The sequence below is a fragment of the Argopecten irradians genome, chromosome 7 (assembly GCF_041381155.1).
Source record: "Argopecten irradians isolate NY chromosome 7, Ai_NY, whole genome shotgun sequence".
Taxonomy (NCBI): domain Eukaryota; kingdom Metazoa; phylum Mollusca; class Bivalvia; order Pectinida; family Pectinidae; genus Argopecten; species Argopecten irradians.
Genome location: NC_091140.1, coordinates 14498198 through 14519829, shown reverse-complemented (window position 1 = coordinate 14519829; position 21632 = coordinate 14498198). Strand labels below are relative to the sequence as shown.

General features: G+C 36.6%; 2 protein-coding genes across 2 annotated transcripts; one reads left to right on the top strand and one right to left on the bottom strand.

The window, feature by feature from the left end:
- Positions 1-740: 740 nt before the first annotated feature.
- On the top strand, positions 741-3087 carry LOC138327629 (cholecystokinin receptor-like). Its single transcript, XM_069273891.1, has 2 exons — positions 741-820; positions 1183-3087. The coding sequence occupies exon 2, from the start codon at positions 1205-1207 to the stop codon at positions 2444-2446; it is 1242 nt and encodes a 413-aa protein (XP_069129992.1). The 5' UTR covers positions 741-820; positions 1183-1204; the 3' UTR covers positions 2447-3087.
- Positions 3088-6465: 3378 nt separating this feature from the next.
- Positions 6466-9290, bottom strand: LOC138327628 (tripartite motif-containing protein 2-like). Its single transcript, XM_069273890.1, has one exon. The coding sequence runs from the start codon at positions 9248-9250 to the stop codon at positions 7220-7222; it is 2031 nt and encodes a 676-aa protein (XP_069129991.1). The 5' UTR covers positions 9251-9290; the 3' UTR covers positions 6466-7219.
- Between the last annotated feature and the right edge of the window lie 12342 nt (positions 9291-21632).

Below are 21632 nucleotides of genomic sequence, written 5' to 3'. Positions count from 1 at the left end.
ATGTTAAATATATACCAATAACTCCATGAATGACTGCGACCATGCTCAATATATTGCAGGATACTTTAAAATAGATTTGGTGGACTGAAGATTACCGTTACGAAGTATTTGCTTGCTTTAAAGCTTTAATCTGACCTGAATGTCGATTGGAACATTACGGTTAATAATGAGGATAATGAGGAGTGTTTGATTGCGTGAGTGGCGTTTTACGACCATTAAGGGTATGTGATGAAAAGTTTCTAAAATATTATCCTGTCACATGAATTATGTGTCATTGCGATTCCACAAGGATCGCAAAAAAAATAAAATCTTTATATGAAATGACATCTCGTTAATGAACATGCATATACCTACAGGTATATATTGACATACAAACTGTACACAACCTTCACCATTTGCTGGAAAATCTAGTGTACGTCAAATATAAACACTTCAAAAATTAATTATCGTGCGTGCATATGGCAAGACACTATGTTGTCGAACAGGTTTAGGAGGGTTTTTGAATTTTATTCAGTTATTTAATATATATTTCATGAACGGTAAATGTTACATACTGCATGTCTTGTTGATGGCAAATCACCTGAATTTTCATGTTAAAAACCCCCGACATGGTCGCTTTAAGGATATTTCCCACACGACTCACAAGCTGTGTATTCGCGTAGTATTACACAAGACGTTTGTATCCTGTGTACAGTCGGCCGGAAGTGGTTGTGGACAATAGCTATCTGCATAAACAGGAAGTCGCTGCCGCGCCCATTACGAAGATATCAAGTACTCACATATTTAAGCGATGTAGCTTAAACGAGCATCATCGTTTGAGGTAAATATAACTTAATTTGAATTTATACTGTAAGATATCTATTTTACATATGTAAACATATGACTTCTTCATGTACTTGTATTATAAAATAATTATTTTCATCCAATATTCTTTCTATGCTTTATTTATATCGTTAAATTTAAGCATATATGAACAATGTAACTTCTACAGTTTATATGTACATGACATAAAGAATATTTTATTTATTGTAAAAATATAAAAAATATTTACAAAAATATAATGTGTAATTATAATATATTTGTTGATATTTCATGTGTTTCATTTTCATTATGTTCAATGTTCCGTAAATTATAACATCGTTGTCTGTAAAATGATAAATATATCATTTTTTTTTTTTTAAGATTAAAATACCCCGCCTCCTGAATGGCTACTCTTATTCAAACCAATGATTCACAAAACAACACATCCGCTCAACTGACCCTTAGAGAAGTGAACGATATCTACGCTTCCCTCATGACTACCGGGGTTGTCTTCTCGTGTCTCTTCATTGTGCTGGGTGTATTCGGTAATGGCCATGTCATATATATCTACGCCTCAAAGTTCCCGCCATCTAACCATCGCTTGTACCTTCTCTGTCTCGCCGCCCTGGATATGACCACGTGTACTGTTGCAATGCCATTCACTGTGGTAGATTTGACATTCCCACTTATGACCGATAAGCTTGTCGCGATTTGCAAAATAAGGAAGTTTTTGAATTATTTTATTGGATGTGCTGTCGGAATGATTATGTTGTTGATCGCATACGACAGATACCATAAAATATGTCGCCCTCTACGCTTGCAAATTTCCTACAAACAGGCAAAAATTTTGTGTGTCGTCGCCATTTTGATAGCATGTCTGTTTTCATGGCCGGCATTGGTTCTGTTTGGAGGCCGGAATTTTCATACCAAATATGGTATTGTTGGTGTCGTCTGTTTTTCGATAGAATCAAACAAGCATTACATGTTGGTTTTCCATTTAGCACTTCTGATGCCGTTAGCAGTAGGTGGCGCCGCCGGAATTGTATTCTACTTTAAGATTGGACAGAAAATTTTCAATGTTACAAAACCGAAGACACAGACAACAACAATCTCGACAACAACGAAAGCTCGGGAAGAACAAAGTCAAACTGTGGAAGAAAAAATCGAATCGCCAATTGACACACGAAACACCTGTACTGCTGTGAGCGAAGATGAAAGTTCATTCTGTACCGTGCAGGACTTAGCGGCCAATATTCCAAAACGATCAAAATGGACAGAGCTTCGGGAAACATTAAAACCTAAAAAGAGCAATGGAAGTAAACAGAGAACAACGAGTGTTCGTCGTAGAAATACTTTTAATGCATACTCGAGCAAAACAAAAAGCGTCACTGTCATGTTCCTTATAATTACTATCCTCTACGTGGCTAGTTATGTTCCCTTTCTGTTACTGACTAGTGTTTTGTATGAAAGACATGAATTATTTGACAAGTTAACCTTTACGTCGTTTTCTCTCTATTATACGTTTCTGTGGTGCTTCTTCATCAACAACATCCTTAATCCAATCATCTATGCCTTGTGTGACTTCAGATACCGGAATCATCTTAGACAAATGTATTCGAGTTGTCTCCCTTCTCAAAGAAATTGAACGGCATACGTAAATGTTGAAATTAAACTAATCAACGTTATACATACATATGTCAATGAAGTTTGTGTTCCTGTTGTTTTTTCGAACAAAATTGATATTATTTAGAGTTATCCACCTCCTTAACTTCCGTTAATGTTGCGGTTTCTTTAGGTCTGGCCAAACCAGGATATGACTTTGTATAATAAAACGACAAAGGAGACGCAGTGTGAAAGTTCATATTATACTACATCCGTTTTCTTTTACGACTGATGAGGTTAAACAAACCACAAAATTTGATAAATGTCACATACGTTATTGTTGGTCATGTATATATACCTATATCATTTCAAACACGAAATATCTTTACAAATAAGGATATCTATCGAATCGATTTCCAAATCACCCGAGTGCAGCAAACCATTAATCGTAGCTTTGTATAGATGAGGATTCTCAGTGTAATATGCAAATAAATGTGTAAGCAACTCAAGTTTAATGGCGTCAGTTCATTGTCTTTTGTATTTTATTTGATTTTAAATAGGCCTTTATATATTGAATATAATTTTTTATTCCATTAATGTAAATGTATATTTCTATTTTTCTCCTTTGATTTCAAATGTCTATTTTGTATTTTTAATTTGATATTAAATATATAATTTATATTTTCATGTGATTTGAAATGTTTATTGCTTATGTTCAAGATTATCACCATATAAATGCTGATACCCAATGTAAATCAATAGATATTTTGCCTGTAATTCTCTACTTAGGTACAGATGGAAATATGTAAGTTTATTAATTACTGGAATGCGTTATAGTTAAACATATGCCTTACCGCTGACACGTAAGTGTATTGGGCTGGTTGTAAATTTCGACAAATGTCGTTAAAATTTATCTTCAAGAGAAAAAGTTCAGCTTGTGTAGACCATGAAGGGTGCTAGACCGCTTCATATCATTGGGCTTCACTATAGAGTCTATCGCAGCTACGTACACCATTTATTTATATATCTTGCTTAATGGCAGCACAAAGATTAATTATGCTATCCAGGTGTTATATCACACTGAAGACATTTTAAATCCTCTCAAGGAATATGTTTTCGCGGCAAATGACATTTTCAATTTGATTTTTTCCCCACAAATCTGCATGTTTGCCTCCAAATTCAATAGTTAAACATTTCTTCTTTTTTCCTTCGTTTCGTGTTCAGAGACCTACCATAATTTATAGATCGATGGCATAGCCTTGTTGATTGGACTAAGTTATGCTACGTGATAAGTGTTGCGTAGAGTAGTACAATCAACCGTGGTTCTCCGGCGGTTAATAGTAGCGAGCAGTATGATTTGGGAAATCTTCACTGTTTCACATGGAGCATTTGTTGTTGTCGTAAAATGTGCCGAAATTCATTTTTTTAATTAGTTTGTTAAAACACGACATGCAAAATATACAATAATTGATTAAGTTAATTTTGTTCATCTACAGGGTGTCCCAAAAAACATGTCCCGAGTTTGACGCTTTATAAAAGAAAGGTTTTGAAAGACGGAGAAATTGATCTATATACCATTAGAAAGGTAGTGATCTATTATGTACAAAGATATATAACAACCTGGACAAATATCTTTCTGTTAATACTTAAATTGAAAATCGAGAGAAAGTCACATTTCGCTAATTTTGCGATTTGTTCAGAAAATCAATAACATTCAGTTAAAGAAAGGGCGCGAGGTGTCCGCCCTTCTTTTTGATGACATGATGAATTCTGTCCCTAAAATTCCTCACCACCTCACAATTATGTAAATCTGCTTCCTGGAGATGGACAGCATACCTGGGTGACAATTTCATAACATATAATTTACTAAAGTAGGGGATGTTCCGACCGCATTGTAGATTTTAATAACTTCAGCCTGAATCTTCATGGTGCTAGAAAGTCATCAAAATGTGACATCATCGATGATGTCATCATTTCTATTATGATGTCATCACACATAATGACAATGTATTCTGTACATTTTTACACAATAAGTTAAATTTGGATACTACTGCTTTCCAAATGATTTTGAATTTTCAAAAAAAGTTTAGTATTGCAAAATGTATTACCCGTCAAAGTCGGGACATGTTTTTTGGGACACCCTTTACATCACTTCAGTAAACAAGCAAAATATCGCTTGATTTATTCGGGATATAAACTTTGCTCAAGTTGTTCTATTATTGTAGAGTATTTTAACCAACTTTCTTTCGCGTGCGATTTACTTTTAAGAATGTTGCGGTCCAAGTAAACTCCCGAAAATCAATTTCCGGGAATATTGGTTTTATATTGATCTTCGCGAATTTGATCTGAAATGAAAATCGCGAAATTTAGTAGCCGTGAAAAAAATGTTTCTTTACAGAAGCTTAAATGTATATAAAAACAACCATACAAACAAACAAGTTTAGATAAAGATTATTGTTACGCAACCATAAAAATAAATGTATGATGTTATTTTTATTTTAAGATAAAACCTAATGAATCGACTGTGAGAGTGAATCTAGCGTATTTTATTGACTATTTAGTAAGACTGTTTACAGATGTGAGACTTTGTAAAATATTCCATTTTAAAGAACGAAAATACATCTCTTGTTATACTGTAAACGTAGGTATGTTTATGTAAGAATATTTTCAGTTTTGTCAGCTTTCAAACGGTTCGTGGTGTACTAATTGTCGCGCTGTACATTTAAGTTGAAATTATTTGGACACTGCACAAGTTTATTTGCTCGGGTATTTATATATTCGCAGAGACTAAAGAAGGGGAATAAGCGTAAGCTTTCCATGCTATGAATTGAATTCCACGCTGACAAAAAATCTTAGACTATATTTCTGTAAATAATGCATATTACATGATGACTATTTAAAGTTATCTATGCCGTAATTTTTATACTCACGAATCAAGCAGAGCTTTTAATATTTAATTCCTCACCAAACATTACCAATATTTTAAGAGTTACCATACTTACAATGCACAGGTTTCAAGAGAGTACAAGTACAAATAGGAGCTGAAAATGTTTCTTGGCTGCCAAAAATCAGCATATTTATATACGACGTTTTTTTCTGTTCAACTTTTAAAATTCATCACACCTGATGATTTTCAATAGATTACTGAAGAAACAATAAAATGTCAAAATATTTGCCAAATTACGATACATATGACTTTAAGTTTGACCCAGTCTCGGTAAAAATCTTGCAATATACATGTATATCATATTCAACTTCTAAAGTGCAACATCCTGGATTGAAACATTTTGTATAAGTAATATGTTTATCTCCTGTTATCTTTTGTCAGAATTTATTTGTAAAATGAAACAATAGGTACGGGGTCAGAAAGACATGAGGTTAATTTATTATAGTGTGTAATATAAGTGTCTTTCATCGTCGTAAATCATGCTCTGTAGTACGTAATATTGACACTGATGTATGTTTCTGCACGCAGGTAAGTAGCCACCTTACCTGGGAAAACCTATGTGTGGTTAGTGTGATAAGGAAAATAGTATACATAGCTCAAAAATTTACCTAAAATGATATTCCGTCCTTACAATTCTTATGACATTATGATTTTCAAACTTTTCTTATTGAAATAAATTCATGAAACGTTAAAAGTAAACAGAAGAAAAGCAGAATACAGCAATATGTCTTATTATATGTTTTGCATCCTAAGTACATATTGTTCTTTAGATCAGGATGACATGTGTGTAGGTGATAAGGTGTTAATGAGTACTACAGGTAATAAATCACCAGGTGTGTGTTACGATATTGTACATTAACACACATGTGCCGATATTGAACAAACAGGAAATGTTTATAATCTTAGGTGAGAAGGATCCTTGTTAACGCTGTACAAAATGTAAATTGGAGCAATAAACACAGTTCATTACGTCACATGTGTAAGTGGGTCATCAATTATTTAATTTACGATGGCGATGATATAAAATAACGCAACATATTGGTTTGGTTGATAAAATATTGCCATTATTGCGAATTCAATAAAAAGTGATAACAAATTGAATGGTATTGTTATAATCATATTTATTCATTACGCCGTATCTTTTATCGCTAAAATGGACTCTCTTGTGTAACAAAGTTTCGTCATATTTCATTTTAATCAGCTTATTAAAATGTCGTCTGACATGCAAACCACATTATTGCACTCAGAAAACCCTTCGCAGAACATCTCAGTGGTTTACCCTGGCTCTGATAAAAGCCGTTCAAGTCACATAACATAAAAAGCTTAGTTTAATTGATGTATGCACAACAATCCTTTATCTGTAACCAGACTGTAAATGAAGCTGTCCCATAGAATTTACTACTTTATTAATCTACCCTATCAATAGCAAAGCTATTTTTCACTATATGCAATGACAGTATATTTTAAAGCTTAATTGTTATAGGAAGCAGTATTTTATTGTTATGTGTAAAACAATAACTTTAATATCATGGTAACAAATTCAAAACTATAATGTGCATTTTTATGAAATCTACAAAAAGAGTTCACAGCATCTGACAGTTGCCTACGTTTTTCGTTGATAATTTGCCTAAGCAAATTGTTAATATACATTCGCTTGTTCATGTTCGCTTCACATATCCTAAAGTTGATCATATTTCGTAAATAAATTTTTAACAGTATCAATTTAAATCTTTATATTTGAACTTCATTTTAAAACGGAAGTATTTGATATATGATCTAGCTTTTGGTAAGATGTCTTGTTTTTTTTCTAAAACTACTGATATATACTTTATGTCTGTGACCATTTTGAATGTCTACTCTTGAAATATTCTATAGGTACTGGTATACTTTCATTTGTCCATTTCCGTTTCCGACCCACAGTTGACCTTGACCGTCAAGTGTTAGGGTAGTTGGACATGTAATGCCATCTTCTTTACGTAGAAGGAAGCTGACAAACTGCCCATGTTTGTCCACGATGTGTATGCAGTGATTATTGGTATCTGCTATAAGTAGCCTGCCGTAGCTGTCACACACAATACCACATGGCGAGAATGGCCTTTCCCATGCCGACGCCGAACATCCATCGTAAATAAATCTGAGATTTCCAAGACAGTCTAGCACCACAACTCGCCCCGATCCCATCGAGGTCTTGTCTGTGACACATACGTCTCCATTGATGTTTTCCACAACACGATAAGGCCTCGTGAAGAGACGTTTGTTTCCATCGGTGTATTCATACGCCTGCACTTGCTGACCCTGGCTATCTAGTCTGGCCACCAAGCGTTTACTTGCCTTAGTGACGGACGTCGAGTACTGGTCCATTAGACACACGAGAAGACTTCCGTCCGACGACACCGCAAGGCCACGTGGATACAGCTCAGTTGAGACCAACTCTCGGACATTGCCATTGTTCTCAATTGCCCTAATTGACCGATCCTGGAAACACGACATGACGACAGAGTGGTCATTTTGCCTTGCTAGATCGTCAATCACAACACCCACTCGTAAACTACTGATAGCTTCTCCTTTTTCGTCCATGAACGCGACTCGGTCCGACTCGCAACCATAACAAACGGCTGTCTGGCCTCCGGATACGGGGGTCATCGCCTGGACAGATTCATTCGCAAAATCATCGTCATTATCCCCATCCGCTACGACCGGGCAATGGAATTCTGAGACAAGATTTATGCTAACATCTTGGGGATCGCCTTGACACATAGAGACAGAACGTGACCAAGTGAAACCAGAGTTTTTGGTGGAACAGTGTCCAAATCCGTTTTTCAGGATATCGGCAGCAAGATCACCTGTCTCAAAAGCAACATCCAACTTTTGTAGTTTGGGCAAAGACCGTTCTGATTCAAGACTATCAAGTAATTCGTGAGATATCTTACTAACACATACGATCTCAACATCGGTCCCTCTTTTTAACACTTGTTCGGTTCTTCTGATACTTTCGCTAGCGGCCAACAACTCCTTCTCTAATTCTAATCTAAATTGCTCTAATCTTGCCAACCCCAAAGATTCTTTTGAATGGACATCTTGTACCATTTCTTCCTTAATTGCGTCGATTTGGTCTTTAATGACTTGTGATCGTTGTATGATATCATCCACCACATTTGCAGCGTTCGTTTTAATTGCATTCATTTGTTTTGGAATATCAGCTAGTTTCCTCTCTAATACACATACATATCCATTTCTAACCGATTTAACTTTTTCCTCGAGGTTTCTTCTCCTGTCTCCGACAATTACTTTAATAGGTCTCGTTCTGTGGCCACGGTGGTCATTTGTCCTACATAGTTTACACACAGCCACATTACAAGGCCGGCAAAAGTAGGCCAGTTCTTCATTATGTCTAGAACATCTGTTTTCAGAACTGTCGCTCTCCTGTGTTGGTACATCCTTCAGCATGGTGATGGTGTGGTGTTTGGAAGCTTTGCTTCGCCTGTGTGATTGATGACAGAAGTTACACATCCATTCCCTGCATTCCAGACACCTGGCCTCAGCAAGGCGGTTTTCCTCACAAAGGTCACAATTCTGGTTATTTACACTTGTGTCTACTAATATATTTCCATTAATAGTATTTCCGTCCTGTTTTTGACCGCATGTCGTTGTGTCATTGACCCCACAAACAGGACAGGAAAATCCAGCGTCGGTCAACTGACCGATATTCGACCCGTGTTTTAGACACCACTCACAGAATGTATGTGCACATTTCAGTATGATGGTCTGTGTTGGAACTTCCCAACACAATCCACATTTGATGTACTCGTCCGATTCCTCAAGAATCGAGCTGTACATGTTGAGGCTCTGTTCTTCCTCGCCGACATGCTGGCCCAGCGAGGACACTTTTTGTACAACCATATCGTTATATATAACGCTGTGTGCACTCACTGTGAATTGTTCCTCAGATTGCGTCGCTCTGTTTATATATGATGTATCAGGGTAAAAACCTACCGTCATTTGTTATTTGATTGTATCATCACGGGCCATGAATACAAATGACTACCGTCATCACATGTGTGTTGTAGGAATATCATTAGTGGAGTTCGCCGCGGGCTAAAGTCGTCACGCTCTCTGACGGTACAACATAGATCTAGATAAAACGCAATTAGGGTCAAAGTAAATTGATATGTTTGTTATTCACACAATCTGTACTAGATAACAGTTACGTGTGATTATTTTACGTTTCACTCGTCAATCAATAAGGTCAATTGATTAGCAAATCATTGAGGCGTTGTTATTGAATAACGAGTTTTATTGATAAATAAATAACACATAAATTTTACATTACTTGTTTATTTGATCATTTCGTCTTTCATTGTAATTGTTTGCTTACTCTTTATTTAGTATATACATGTGTTTTATCCATATTTATTTTACATTTTTCATATTTTTTCATGTCTCATCATTTTGCATCACGTCTTTGGTCCTCATGGCCAAGACCACAAAACATTCATGAGACGGTTACCTTGAACTAATCGTAGTTCGGTGCTTTTTCTCTAAATTCGCAGGTTTTCCGCCATTTAGTAAACCTGGTGAGACTTCAGACAGTCATGAGTATCAAGAACGCACAACCTGACAAAATAAATCAAAATTAAACATGGTGTTCCTCGGATGCTATATTTTACAATCACACCACAAGTTGAATATGATACATTCTTTGAGAGTTAAATGTGATTTCAGCCAATCGCTAACGTGTAACAACTAACTAGTATAGGAGGTAAAATTTTAAAAAAAAAATCACCTACACCATAAAATTCATAATATATTTGTAATTGAAGTATAAAAATGAAAATCAACAATTAAAAAAGTAACCTTATCATAATATAGTATACATTAAAACCCGGTTATAATGAACTTCGAGGGACCGACCAGATCACTTCGTTATCAGCATAATTCACCGTCAACGTTCCGATAAGAAGACTGTAATATGTGTAGTCCGTCTTTGCATATTACAGAGTTAGCTCCTTTTTGGGTAGGTATCGATTGTTATGTCATTAATTTGTGAGCGCAATTCACGTCGTTTTCTCCGAAACGTATGACGTTACGCTCGCAAACATATGACATCACAATTGATACCTTCCCGCAAGTAAAGCTAACTCTGTAATACGCAAATTCGGAATAACGATAAGTATAATCTAGTTGTACTACATTGACATTTATATTTATGTACCAATGATCGGAGTCGAATGAATGCTTCATATCAATAAGACAAATATGTAATTGTCGCAATGTAATTGTAGATAAAAGTGATTTTCTGTGAGAAACAATATATAATAAGTACAGCAATTACGCCAAAAATTATAAAAACACAGACATAAAGCGTATTTCTTTCTTTTTTTCGTTTTTAAATGAGTGATGCCATTGTAGCGTCCAAAGACGAGATGATAAATGATCTTCATGTTTCTGCGTCTTGCTATGAAACCACAGAGTCCGTTAGGCCATTTATCTTTTCATTTCTTATTGTTTGCGGTCCGATCTTATAATAATAGGTAATAATTTATACATATTGCGGTTCCCTCATGTATCATTCATTCGTCCACGGTAGACCGCTGAGCTCAGTGTAAGACCGTAAGTTCGTCGGCGGAACACCGGCGCTGTAAGGGCAATATACCATCGATAGTGTGGAAGAGTTTCGAGTAAAGATTTTGGTATTGATGAAGATAAATGCGGTGCTAGAAATTTGAAAAATGATCTCTATAAATAATACACGGAATATGGTGCTAAACTCATGAGAAAAAAATAGGTTTTTGGTTTTTAGAGAAATTGGAAATTGCATCTTGTCACCAACACTTTTAAGAAAAAGATTTACTGTGATATGGGAAGCCAATTTGCCGGGGCTTGTCGAAATGTAATTGACATTTTATATTGAATGAACCCTGTGTTTTCCTCCGTCACAAATTAACGTCTAATCCACGAGATTGGATTTTTAGCATCCCCATCTGAAAACCTCGGACAAGTCTTGACTTCAGAATTAATCTTTTTCTGTCTATAAAACTCAGCTGCTAACTTTAGGCATGGATAAGATTATGATTATAACCAAATGCATACATGTATATACTGATTCCCAAACAAGACGTTCACCATAAAATGCCAAATAACAAATATTCCATGCTTGTGTACTGATGATTTGCCTATCAAAATGATAAATTAAGAGACTATCAAGTGACTGAATGCACTCAATTATGAATGCAGCTAAATACACGTTTTATGTACTAAAACAGCTTATTCGCTATTCGTTATCCTTTTTAAATGCCAAAAAACACATATTTCAGCACTTTGATAATTGACATTGTACTTGCATTTCAGTAATCCATTTCAATTTGTGTCTACATTTGTAGACGACGCATCCATTATAACACACAAAAACTTTGTTGTTTATTTCAGACAAATAACAAGGAACTGATCTGGTAAATGCCTATAAAAACGAAGACAAATATGACAAATTCAAAGACAAAGGATATGCTACAATTGTATCACTGATCCTTAGATAAAATGTGACCTGTGTTGTTGGACTACAGAATTGAACCTGCAGTCCCCGTTGCATGACCGTAAGGGGCGACAAAACCGGGTATACATGTATTACGTATGTATCTTTTTTCTACCTGAAGTCTTATTGACATCGCCTCACTTTTGGCTACAAGTTGAACATTCGTCCCTGTGAGGTAGGTTCTGGATTCTGTCACCGGGCCGGGACACACACCGTAGTCTATTTAAGTATATAGTGGGTCTTTTAAGAGAATACAATTAGTAGGGTTTAACGACTCTGACAAAAGTGAAACTGTCGATCGTCTAACAAAAATGACAAAGCAATGTTTTATGTTTAATAATGATATTGATCGGACCATAAAAAACTACATTGTAGAATCCTAGATTTTGTAGTGTTAAAATGATGGATTCTCAAGACAGTGTTTCTAGGATACTCTAGTACTGGATTTAGTAACACTTCCTACGTCATCCATAAAGAATGGGGACAGTTGAGCGGAGCGGGATAGGGAATGATGGAATGTGACCGATAGTGACACAATATCATCGCAATGTATCTTAATCCTGTAAATATCAGTTACAGCCACGTGATACATACAGGCTGGGCTATCAATCTCGTCCAGGTTCTCGTACCACCGCCATGATCTAGAGCAGTACTTACTACAAGCACAACCAACAATGAACGGGCGCTATTTAACATCATCGTTACACTGTATATCAATATCCATGTAATACATTGTACATTATTTCTATTTCAGTATGCACAGTTTATTTTTATTTATTTATTTTTTTTTGGAGGGGAAGTGTTATTTTTTGTTTTTTATAGTTTTTCTTTTTTGTTTAATAAAAAGTGTTGTTATTCTGTTAGATGCATGTTATGCCTTTTTACAGATATGAAAGTACGAAACATATGTTGCTCCAATTTCAATAAATATCGATACAGAATAGACATTATAATGGTCACCATATAGGTTACATTTATTCATAACCATAAAGAAACTAAAATAATAGATCTAACATCATAACGAATCGTTTTTGACTTAAACAGATATTTGGCAACAACATTACCTAAGCTTTCAACACCGTATAATACAATGTTTTGGTGATTTAAAATAAAAAACGGAAATTAAAAAAAAATTAAGCGATTTAAGATGTTCGCGATCTTGCTTGAAAAGTACATCAATATACCGCGGTTCTAATTTTTGCGATCATATATATTATAGTACTGCCCATGAAATCTCACAAATATAATACCGCAAAAGAACCGGCGGTTTTTCTCCTTTTGACATATCAAATACAAGTATGATTTATTTATGCGGTCTCAATTAAAAAATAAATTCATTCTTTAATTCAATTTATATGCATTTGTTTATATCTTAAGCATCGTAACGAACAAATAATATGTAAATAACTTCTACATTATATAGATTGTGTCATTTTCATTAAAGAGAAGTTAATAAATATTTCATTATATAATATCTTAATCAGCATGACAAACATATCAACTTTTAACATGTGTGTGAATTTCAATAGTGTATTTAATTTCAATTAATGTGATACTATGTATATCTATTTGATTGTTAATTAGTATTTTGTTACATACATATCCTTATCATTACAAACATATGAAAAACTCAAACTAATTAATGCTCGTAAGGAAATACATGTATGAGTTACAACTAAATAAAGCAGCGTCATGATTCCCAGTACATGTTGTTATGTCAGGAATGATCGAGTACACGGATCTAAATATTTGGTTTCAATCATTTACATATCGAGACAACAATGACAAATTAGAAAGCTATTCATTTGAAATCCCCATATACATTCGGAGATGTCGATTTATGTATAAAACTAATTTGTATTGATCGATGGTTTATGGTTTACAATGACCTGCAGCAGACAAATACAAGATTTATATATATATATTTACGGAAAGAATTTATTACGCAGCAAATTAGAATATCGTAATTAAAGGGGCAATTCAGTGAAGCGAATTTTCACACACAAAAACGAAGGAAATTATTTCGTAAAGCTATTATTGTCCTACATTCCTTATGAAAAACACAATATTAACAAATCCCAAGATCTTGTACGAGTAACAATTTCAATTGATACTGTTGAAATTCCTGGTTGTGTAGCTATATGTACATGTACAATATATATAACCGTCCGAGATGGTTTCCCGTAAGGTTCGCAAAAGTAACAAATACATGTAGTTATCTCTGCGTTGCTAATTATTGCCTCTTGATTAAGATAAAATAACTCTTCACACATGATCACACATCTTAAAATGTAAAATTTATTACTGTAAGGGTGATTGGAATAGTTGTATGCAAAAGTTACTTTACTCCATTAACGGAGGTTCGGGTTCGGCCTACATCACGTAACTCCGCTAATAGCGAGCTCGCGCACACTGCCCATGTATATGGGACAGATTTGTTTCTGATGTAAATCGAAATGGAGGGCTGAAGTTGGTTGCGAGTTCCTAGTTCCTAGTTCCGTTTAATAAACGGAACTAGGAACCAGACCCGAGTTCCGTTTAAGCTTATACGGAACTAGGAACCAGACCCGAGTTCCGTTTAAGCTTATACGGAACTAGGAACCAGACCCGAGTTCCGTTTAAGCTTATACGGAACTAGGAACCAGACCCGAGTTCCGTTTAAGCTTATACGGAACTAGGAACCAGACCCGAGTTCCGTTTAACAAACCTACTGGCCAACGAGCGGAGTTCCGTTTATTAGGATTCCTACCTCTAACTTCATGTTCAATTACATATTATATACAAGAATCGAACTTAAAACTTCCATGAATAATACAACACAGAATCAATCTATTTAACACAGAATTTCATCAGCGGGTTTGACACCTAGACCCCGGTTCCGTTTAACTTAAACGGAACTAGGAACCAGACCCGGGTTCTGTTTAAGCTCAAACAGAACTAGGAACCATATTCGAGTTCCGTTTATTTGATCGGAACTAGGAACCAGACCCAGTTTAGAGCCGACGCTTGCATATATGTGACTTTTTAAGATATATTTTTACAGGAATCGTCTTTGAAATTTCAGGAACATGTAATCAAAGTGAAAATAATTTCATTGTAGATTTCTTTACACGAAGCCGACAACGAAACCTGTTCTGTTCTGTTTAATATTATATGGATCTAGGAACAAGATCCTAGTTCTGTTTAAGCCGATGTTGGCCTATACTATCCTTTAAAGACTTTAATGAATACCCTGATGCTTAATAGGGCCCCGTATCGCAACACGGGTGCCGTATAGTAATCAGGCTGTCGGTCTATCTGTCCGTCCGTCTGTACGTCCGTCCGTCCGCCTGTCCTTTTTTTTAGTTTTTTTTTGTTACCAAGAAGTCTTAAATTGCAGATGTAGGTTACCTTAGTGCCCCTGTTCTGTTGTTACATTTTAGGGCCAATCGACATGATGGCCGACAGAGAAACAACTTTGATTTTGGGTTTTATCTCTATTTCTCAGAAAGCACCAAAGGGATCTGTCTGAAATTTCAGAGGTTGGTTTCCCCAAGGTTCCTAGTTGCGTATAAGGCATTTTTGAACCGATCTATCAACAAGATAGCCCCAAATGGGCCATACAACTCAATGAAACAAAATCAACAAGATGGCCAAGAGGCAGCCATCTTGGATTTTAATATTTATTGTTTAAAAAGCAGACATACATCATTCTTTGGTAGGCGCCAAGAATCCTCTAAGATCTCTTGTACTATACTGTCATCAATCATTTCGAAATCAGAGCTTCAATTGTACATTTCATTGTCAAGATATTACTTTTCCTTATCGCAAAGCACCTTGAGCGGTTCCTTTTTTGACGTGTCAGTGTTCTAGCATTTTACAGTAATCGTCTTCGGAACCTTTAGGAACATATAATCACAGTAAAACTCAATTTAGCGTAGAAACGGAGTCGACAAACCATGTCCGAGTTCCGTTTAAGATCATACGAATCTAGGAATTAGACCCGAGTTCCTTTTAGCCCACGCATTCAAATTCCACATTCAGTTCACGTGCTTTTACTGACCAATGCGTTGAGTTTGTTTATTATGATTCCCACGTGTAATAAGATGTTTACTAGATATTTTCATTGGACAATTTGACGGGTGTTTATCTAACAAGGAAAAGTGGTCAATGGCATTCATATCTTAACTTGAGTTATGAAGAAGAATTTTTCCTCATCTCGCACGCTTAGGTTAGCCCTGTTGCACCTCAGTTTTGGTCAAAGGTTCAAGCCCCTGGTTATGCAATACACGATAGACTGCCGTCCTCTTTGCCAGCTAAGCTTGAGTGTTGAACTCGGGAAACTTGGTCAGTGAACCAGGTAGTGTTCGGCTCCAAGGAGCACCACAAGATGGAGAGGATGTTGCGTCTCTCCATCCAGAATGTCATATATAAACTTGAATACTTCTGCCCTGAACAGGACATTGAGAGCATTGGCTTCTTTGAAGGTGTCATTGCTCGTCAATGTCTTGTTGTCTTGTTACTACAGATGTTGTTTGATGAATGAGTGATTTATGTTCAAATGTTACATACATGTACATGTTAATAGAGTATTTAGATGTAGATAATAAATGTGTACAATATGTATGTATGTATATGTGTGTGTGTGCGTGTGATGGTGTGTGTAGGTATGTAAGGGTGTGTGTGTGTGTGTGTATGTATGTATGTATGTACATTGTATGTATGTATGTATGTATGTATGTATGTATGTATGTATGTATGTATGTATGTATGTATGTATGTATGTATGTATGTATGTATGTATGTATGTATGTATGTATGTATGTATGTATGTATGTATGTATGTATGTATGTATGTATGTATGTATGTATGTGTATGTATGTATGTATGTACATTTGTATGTATGTATGTATGTACATTTGTATGTACATTTGTATGTATGTATGTATGTATGTATGTATGTATGTATGTATGTATGTATGTATGTATGTATCTATGTGTGTGTGTGTGTGTGTGTGTGTGTGTGTGTATGTGTGTGTGTGTGTGTGTGTGTGTGTGTGTGTGTGTGTGTGTGTGTGTGTGTGTGTGTGTGTGTGTGTGTGTGTGTGTGTGTGTGTGTGTGTGTGTGTGTGTGTGTGTGTGTGTGTGTGTGTGTGTGTGTGTGTGTGTGTGTGTGTGTGTGTGTGTGTGTGTGTGTGTGTGTGTGTGTGTGTGTGTGTGTGTGTGTGTGTGTGTGTGTGTGTGTGTGTGTGTATGTATGTATATATGTATGTATGTATGTATGTATGTATGTATGTATGTATGTATGTATGTATGTATGTATGTATGTATGTATGTATGTATGTATGTATGTATGTATGTATGTATGTATGTATGTATGTATGTATGTATGTATGTATGTATGTATGTATGTATGTATGTATGTATGTATGTATGTATGTATGTATGTATGTATGTATGTATGTATGTATGTATGTATGTATGTATGTATGTATGTATGTATGTATGTATGTATGTATGTATGTATGTATGTATGTATGTATGTATGTATGTATGTATGTATGTATGTATGTATGTATGTATGTATGTATGTATGTATGTATGTATGTATGTATGTATGTATGTATGTACATGTATGTATGTATGTATGTATGTATGTATGTATATATACAAGTATTGCATGAATCGTTATTTTTATGAAAATAAAAAGAATAACAGAAAATGCTCAAAAAATTTAATATTCTCATCTGTGAGTGGGAAAAAAAGAGAGAAAAAATGGTCTGTTCTTGAGAATTCAGCCAGTCTCAGTGTGAAGGTCTCGAGATTCCACGTTTTCATCTTCCTGTAGGAGATCGTCAGTCCACCTTCTTTCTAGAGTCAATGGAAGAATATCACACAGGACTCTTGAGCCTTTTCTGTAGTAAAGGAGCGGTTCATCCAGACTTTGTGTCAAAGTATGTATTTTTCCCTCCTTCGGGGGATCCGGAGAATGCAGTTTCCATCCGGGAGGAAGTAGGGACCATGCTTTTAAAGGGCGTGGTCGAGGGGTGCCTATTATGGACTACACACTCGGCTTCTATTCCAGAATATTTCTGATCCGCAAGAGGTTGGGAGCTTGGTGTGCCATCAACTGCTGTTGGTTGTAGTGTGATTTCTGCACTCTAGGGAAGACATGTTCAGGAATCGGGAATCTGTGGATCGGAACACCCTTCTGGTCATGAAACTTTTGCTTAAAGTTGGCTTAGTTCCTTAAAGAATATGAGGTGCCCCTTCTTAAAACATTGTCTTCTTGGAAAACCGTTTTCACACGGTTCATAGTATTGTCATTCCACCTTTCCAAATTCGAGAAGGCCAGATATCTTCCTCTGACCTTCATCGGCCGGTCCCTCGTCGAAATTCGTTGGTCTCTAATATTCTGTGTTATCTCAACTCAAGGGGTTTGCTCGGTGTTGTACTCTGAAAGGCAATTACAAATGTTCTTCAGGGGGTTTCGTTGTCGTCCATGCCAGCTCCCACCGTGATCATGTTCATGGATGCGTTCATGGAAGTGTTAGGGGCTTCCCTCAACATCCATTGCTAGTCGATAGATTAGTCTGGGGAATATGCAAAATATGATGGCTGTTCTGTTTTCTCTGCAGACCTTTTTAGAGGATTCTGCATTCCAATGCGGACAACTCTACAGTGGTCGCTTATCTGGAGAGACAGGGACATCAGCTTACGTCCTTTGTGCCCTCGCTATCCGTATTTCCGTATTATTCCTGTCTATAAGGAAATGCAGTTAACAATTTTAGTCAAGCATCTTCCAGGAAGGGCAAATGTTATGGCGGATAATCTCCAGGCGGCGCCAGCTGGTTATGACAGAACGGCATCTATATCCCTCGACCTTTTTGCCTCTTTCCTCAATAGTCAGTTGTCCACCTTTGTGTCTCCGTGCCAAACCAAATGGCTTGGGCCGTGGACGCAGGGTTCTACAGAAGTTTCCGGAGCATTATTGCTCCCTCTTTCCGATAGCGCCACTGTTGCCGTGACAACCCTGGTTTTCGGAGCTCTTGTCGTTTCTGGTGGCTCGTCCTCTGGTTCTCCCACCAAAAACAAATGTCTTTCGTTAGAATCGGCCCCAGACGTTACCTTCACGCTTGGACATGATTTCAGGAGTCATAGCTCAGACAGGCTTTTCTTCGGATATGTCAGCTCGCATCGCCCGATCATTTAGGTCTTTCTCCTCTGCCGTCTACCAGTCACGCTGGAAGATCTTCTTTGATTGGTGTATCGTCAGGAGGATTGATCCGGTCATGGCCTCTGCCCAGCTGATTGCGAGTTTCCTTCTCCTTGTTGTTTAGGGAGCGCAATAATGTACTATTGCAGGCTATCGCACAGCTATTGCCAGTGTATATTCTTTCCGTGGTAGACCAGAGGTAGGATCTTCATTTCTTTGTCTGTCTTGATTCGGGGGTTCAATCTGGACAGGCCTAACGTCAGCTCCACAGTGGAACCTAGAACTCGTGTTAGAGTCACAAATGGGGGCTTCGGCTTCTAATGTGCCTTTAGGATCGGTCTCCATAAAGTTTTTAACTTTTAAGACTGTCTTCCTGCTTGCTGTTGCCTCAGGCCACAGGAGAAGTGATATTTATGCATTGTCTTTTCGCTCTTCGCGTATTTCTTGGGCAAGAGCTAGCTCTGCCGTTACCCTTCTCACTGATCCTGCAATTTGGACAAAAAATTGGGAACCAAGTTTTTCGCCCCATTCCATTAGAATGCCTTTCCTGTCAGTCTCTATTGAGTCTGGGGAGAATTATCGGATGCTTTGTTCCTGTCGGGACCTTAAAACAGGGTCAGCAGGATATCTCCTCCCAGTCCATCTCCACGTTGATATGTCAGGTGATCAAGATTGCTTATGAGCCGTCTAATGATCAATCTCATGCGAAATGAAAGGTGAGGGCTCATGAGGTTAGAGCCCTTGCGACTTCTTTGGCTCTCCGCAATAGGTCCTTGTACCAGGACATCATGTCTTCTGCCGTTTGGCGTGGTCAGTCTACTTTCACCTCCGGTCTCTGTCCTTCCACTCTGATTGACTGTTTTCCTTGGGCCCAGATGTGATGACATAGTCTGTGACTGTTCCTCCTCAGTAGACATTATATACATATATGGTCTTTTAACCTTTTGCGAGCAGGTTTCACAATGGTGCACCTCTTTCCACGGGGAGGTATATCCGTTTTTTCCTTTGTTCATTCAACCCTGTTTTATATTCTCTGCCTGGGGCCTGTCCCTTACATTTGCCATTTGACTGGGCTGCCTGGCTTCGGCCTCTCCATTACGGTTAGACAAATTCGCGTACCAAAGTTATGGTAGCGTATTACTGAAAAGAAATTGAGGTTTTTCAATGTAAAACCAATTTACATGATGTAAAACTAACAATACCTTTATGGGGTTCCACTCTTCTGTCCTCCCTCCCATTCCTCCTCAGTCATTTGGCCTCGTGGCTACATACATGTAGAGGTTTTTAGGAAGGGACACCATTATATATACTCTCGTCGAGTACGTAATAAGGTACGGTAGGGAGACGGGATTCTCAAATATAATGTTTTCAGGGCTATAAAAATTGGTGTATGTAGTGTATTTGAATTCTAAAGTTATGGTAAGTATTATATCATGAAAAGTGGCTTAACATTGAAAAAACTCTAATTTCCTTATAAAAGACTTCTTCTCTAAAACTTAGCACGATATTTAACAAAAATATTGCAAAGGTAGTATCTGTATGGGGTGAGGATACAAAATTATACAAAGGGTGTGGCTTATCCCCTTAGGCCTGAGGGGCAGGGCCAAAAGGGGTCAATCCATATAAACGACTTTTTCTCTGAAATTAAGTATGGGATAGTACTCATATTGCGATGGTAGCATCTTTAGTGGGAATTCAAAATTGTAAAAATACTGGGACTGACTCTCTACCGCTATTGAATAGCACTCATAATCATATGATATTGAAAACATCATTATATGATGGAGATTTAAAATTAAGCAAATCGTGGAGCCTGTTTTACTATTTCCAATTGTTTTTGTGACAATTACTTCATAAAACAGGTGATTCTTTGTGATCTATTTTGTTGACTCATGGAAGGATATTCTTAACCAAGATCAATAGGTACAATATACATGTATATTTCAAAGGCAGTTTTGGTTTATGCTTGAAGTTCGATAAAATGCACATCAATTTAACAGAATATTAAAATATCAGAAAAATATAAATTTGAAATACTCCTTCACATAAAAATAAAAATAAATGGAGAAAAATAATCTGGAAATCTTAATATTTGGAGTAAACATTGTTAGATTTAAAATTCAAAATAAAATCCTTTTACCATGGTGATTAGATAAAGATATCTGTAAAAATTATATTTACTGGGCTTAAACGGTCTGTAGCCTAGAATTTCCCATTAATTTCAAAGGAATTCCGGTCTCATTCATAAACGCCGCACGTCGCGCTATCGCATAACTTAACTCGGTCCTTTGGACAAGTTGAGCTAAAATGAGTAAATGATATGGCAAGCCAGTTAAAATTTATTGAAGGAGCAAGGTCCATCCAGAATTTAATCGAATTATATAAGATATCTTATATTGATATATTCGATATCGTGCCCTTCGGTTCAGGTGAGCTTTACAAATGTCTATGCAAGCGAGGGGTTATACGAAACTCAGGTCTAGTTCCTAGTTCCGTTTAAGCTTAAACAAAACTCGGGTCTGGTTCCTAGTTCCGTATAAGCTTAAACGGAACTCGG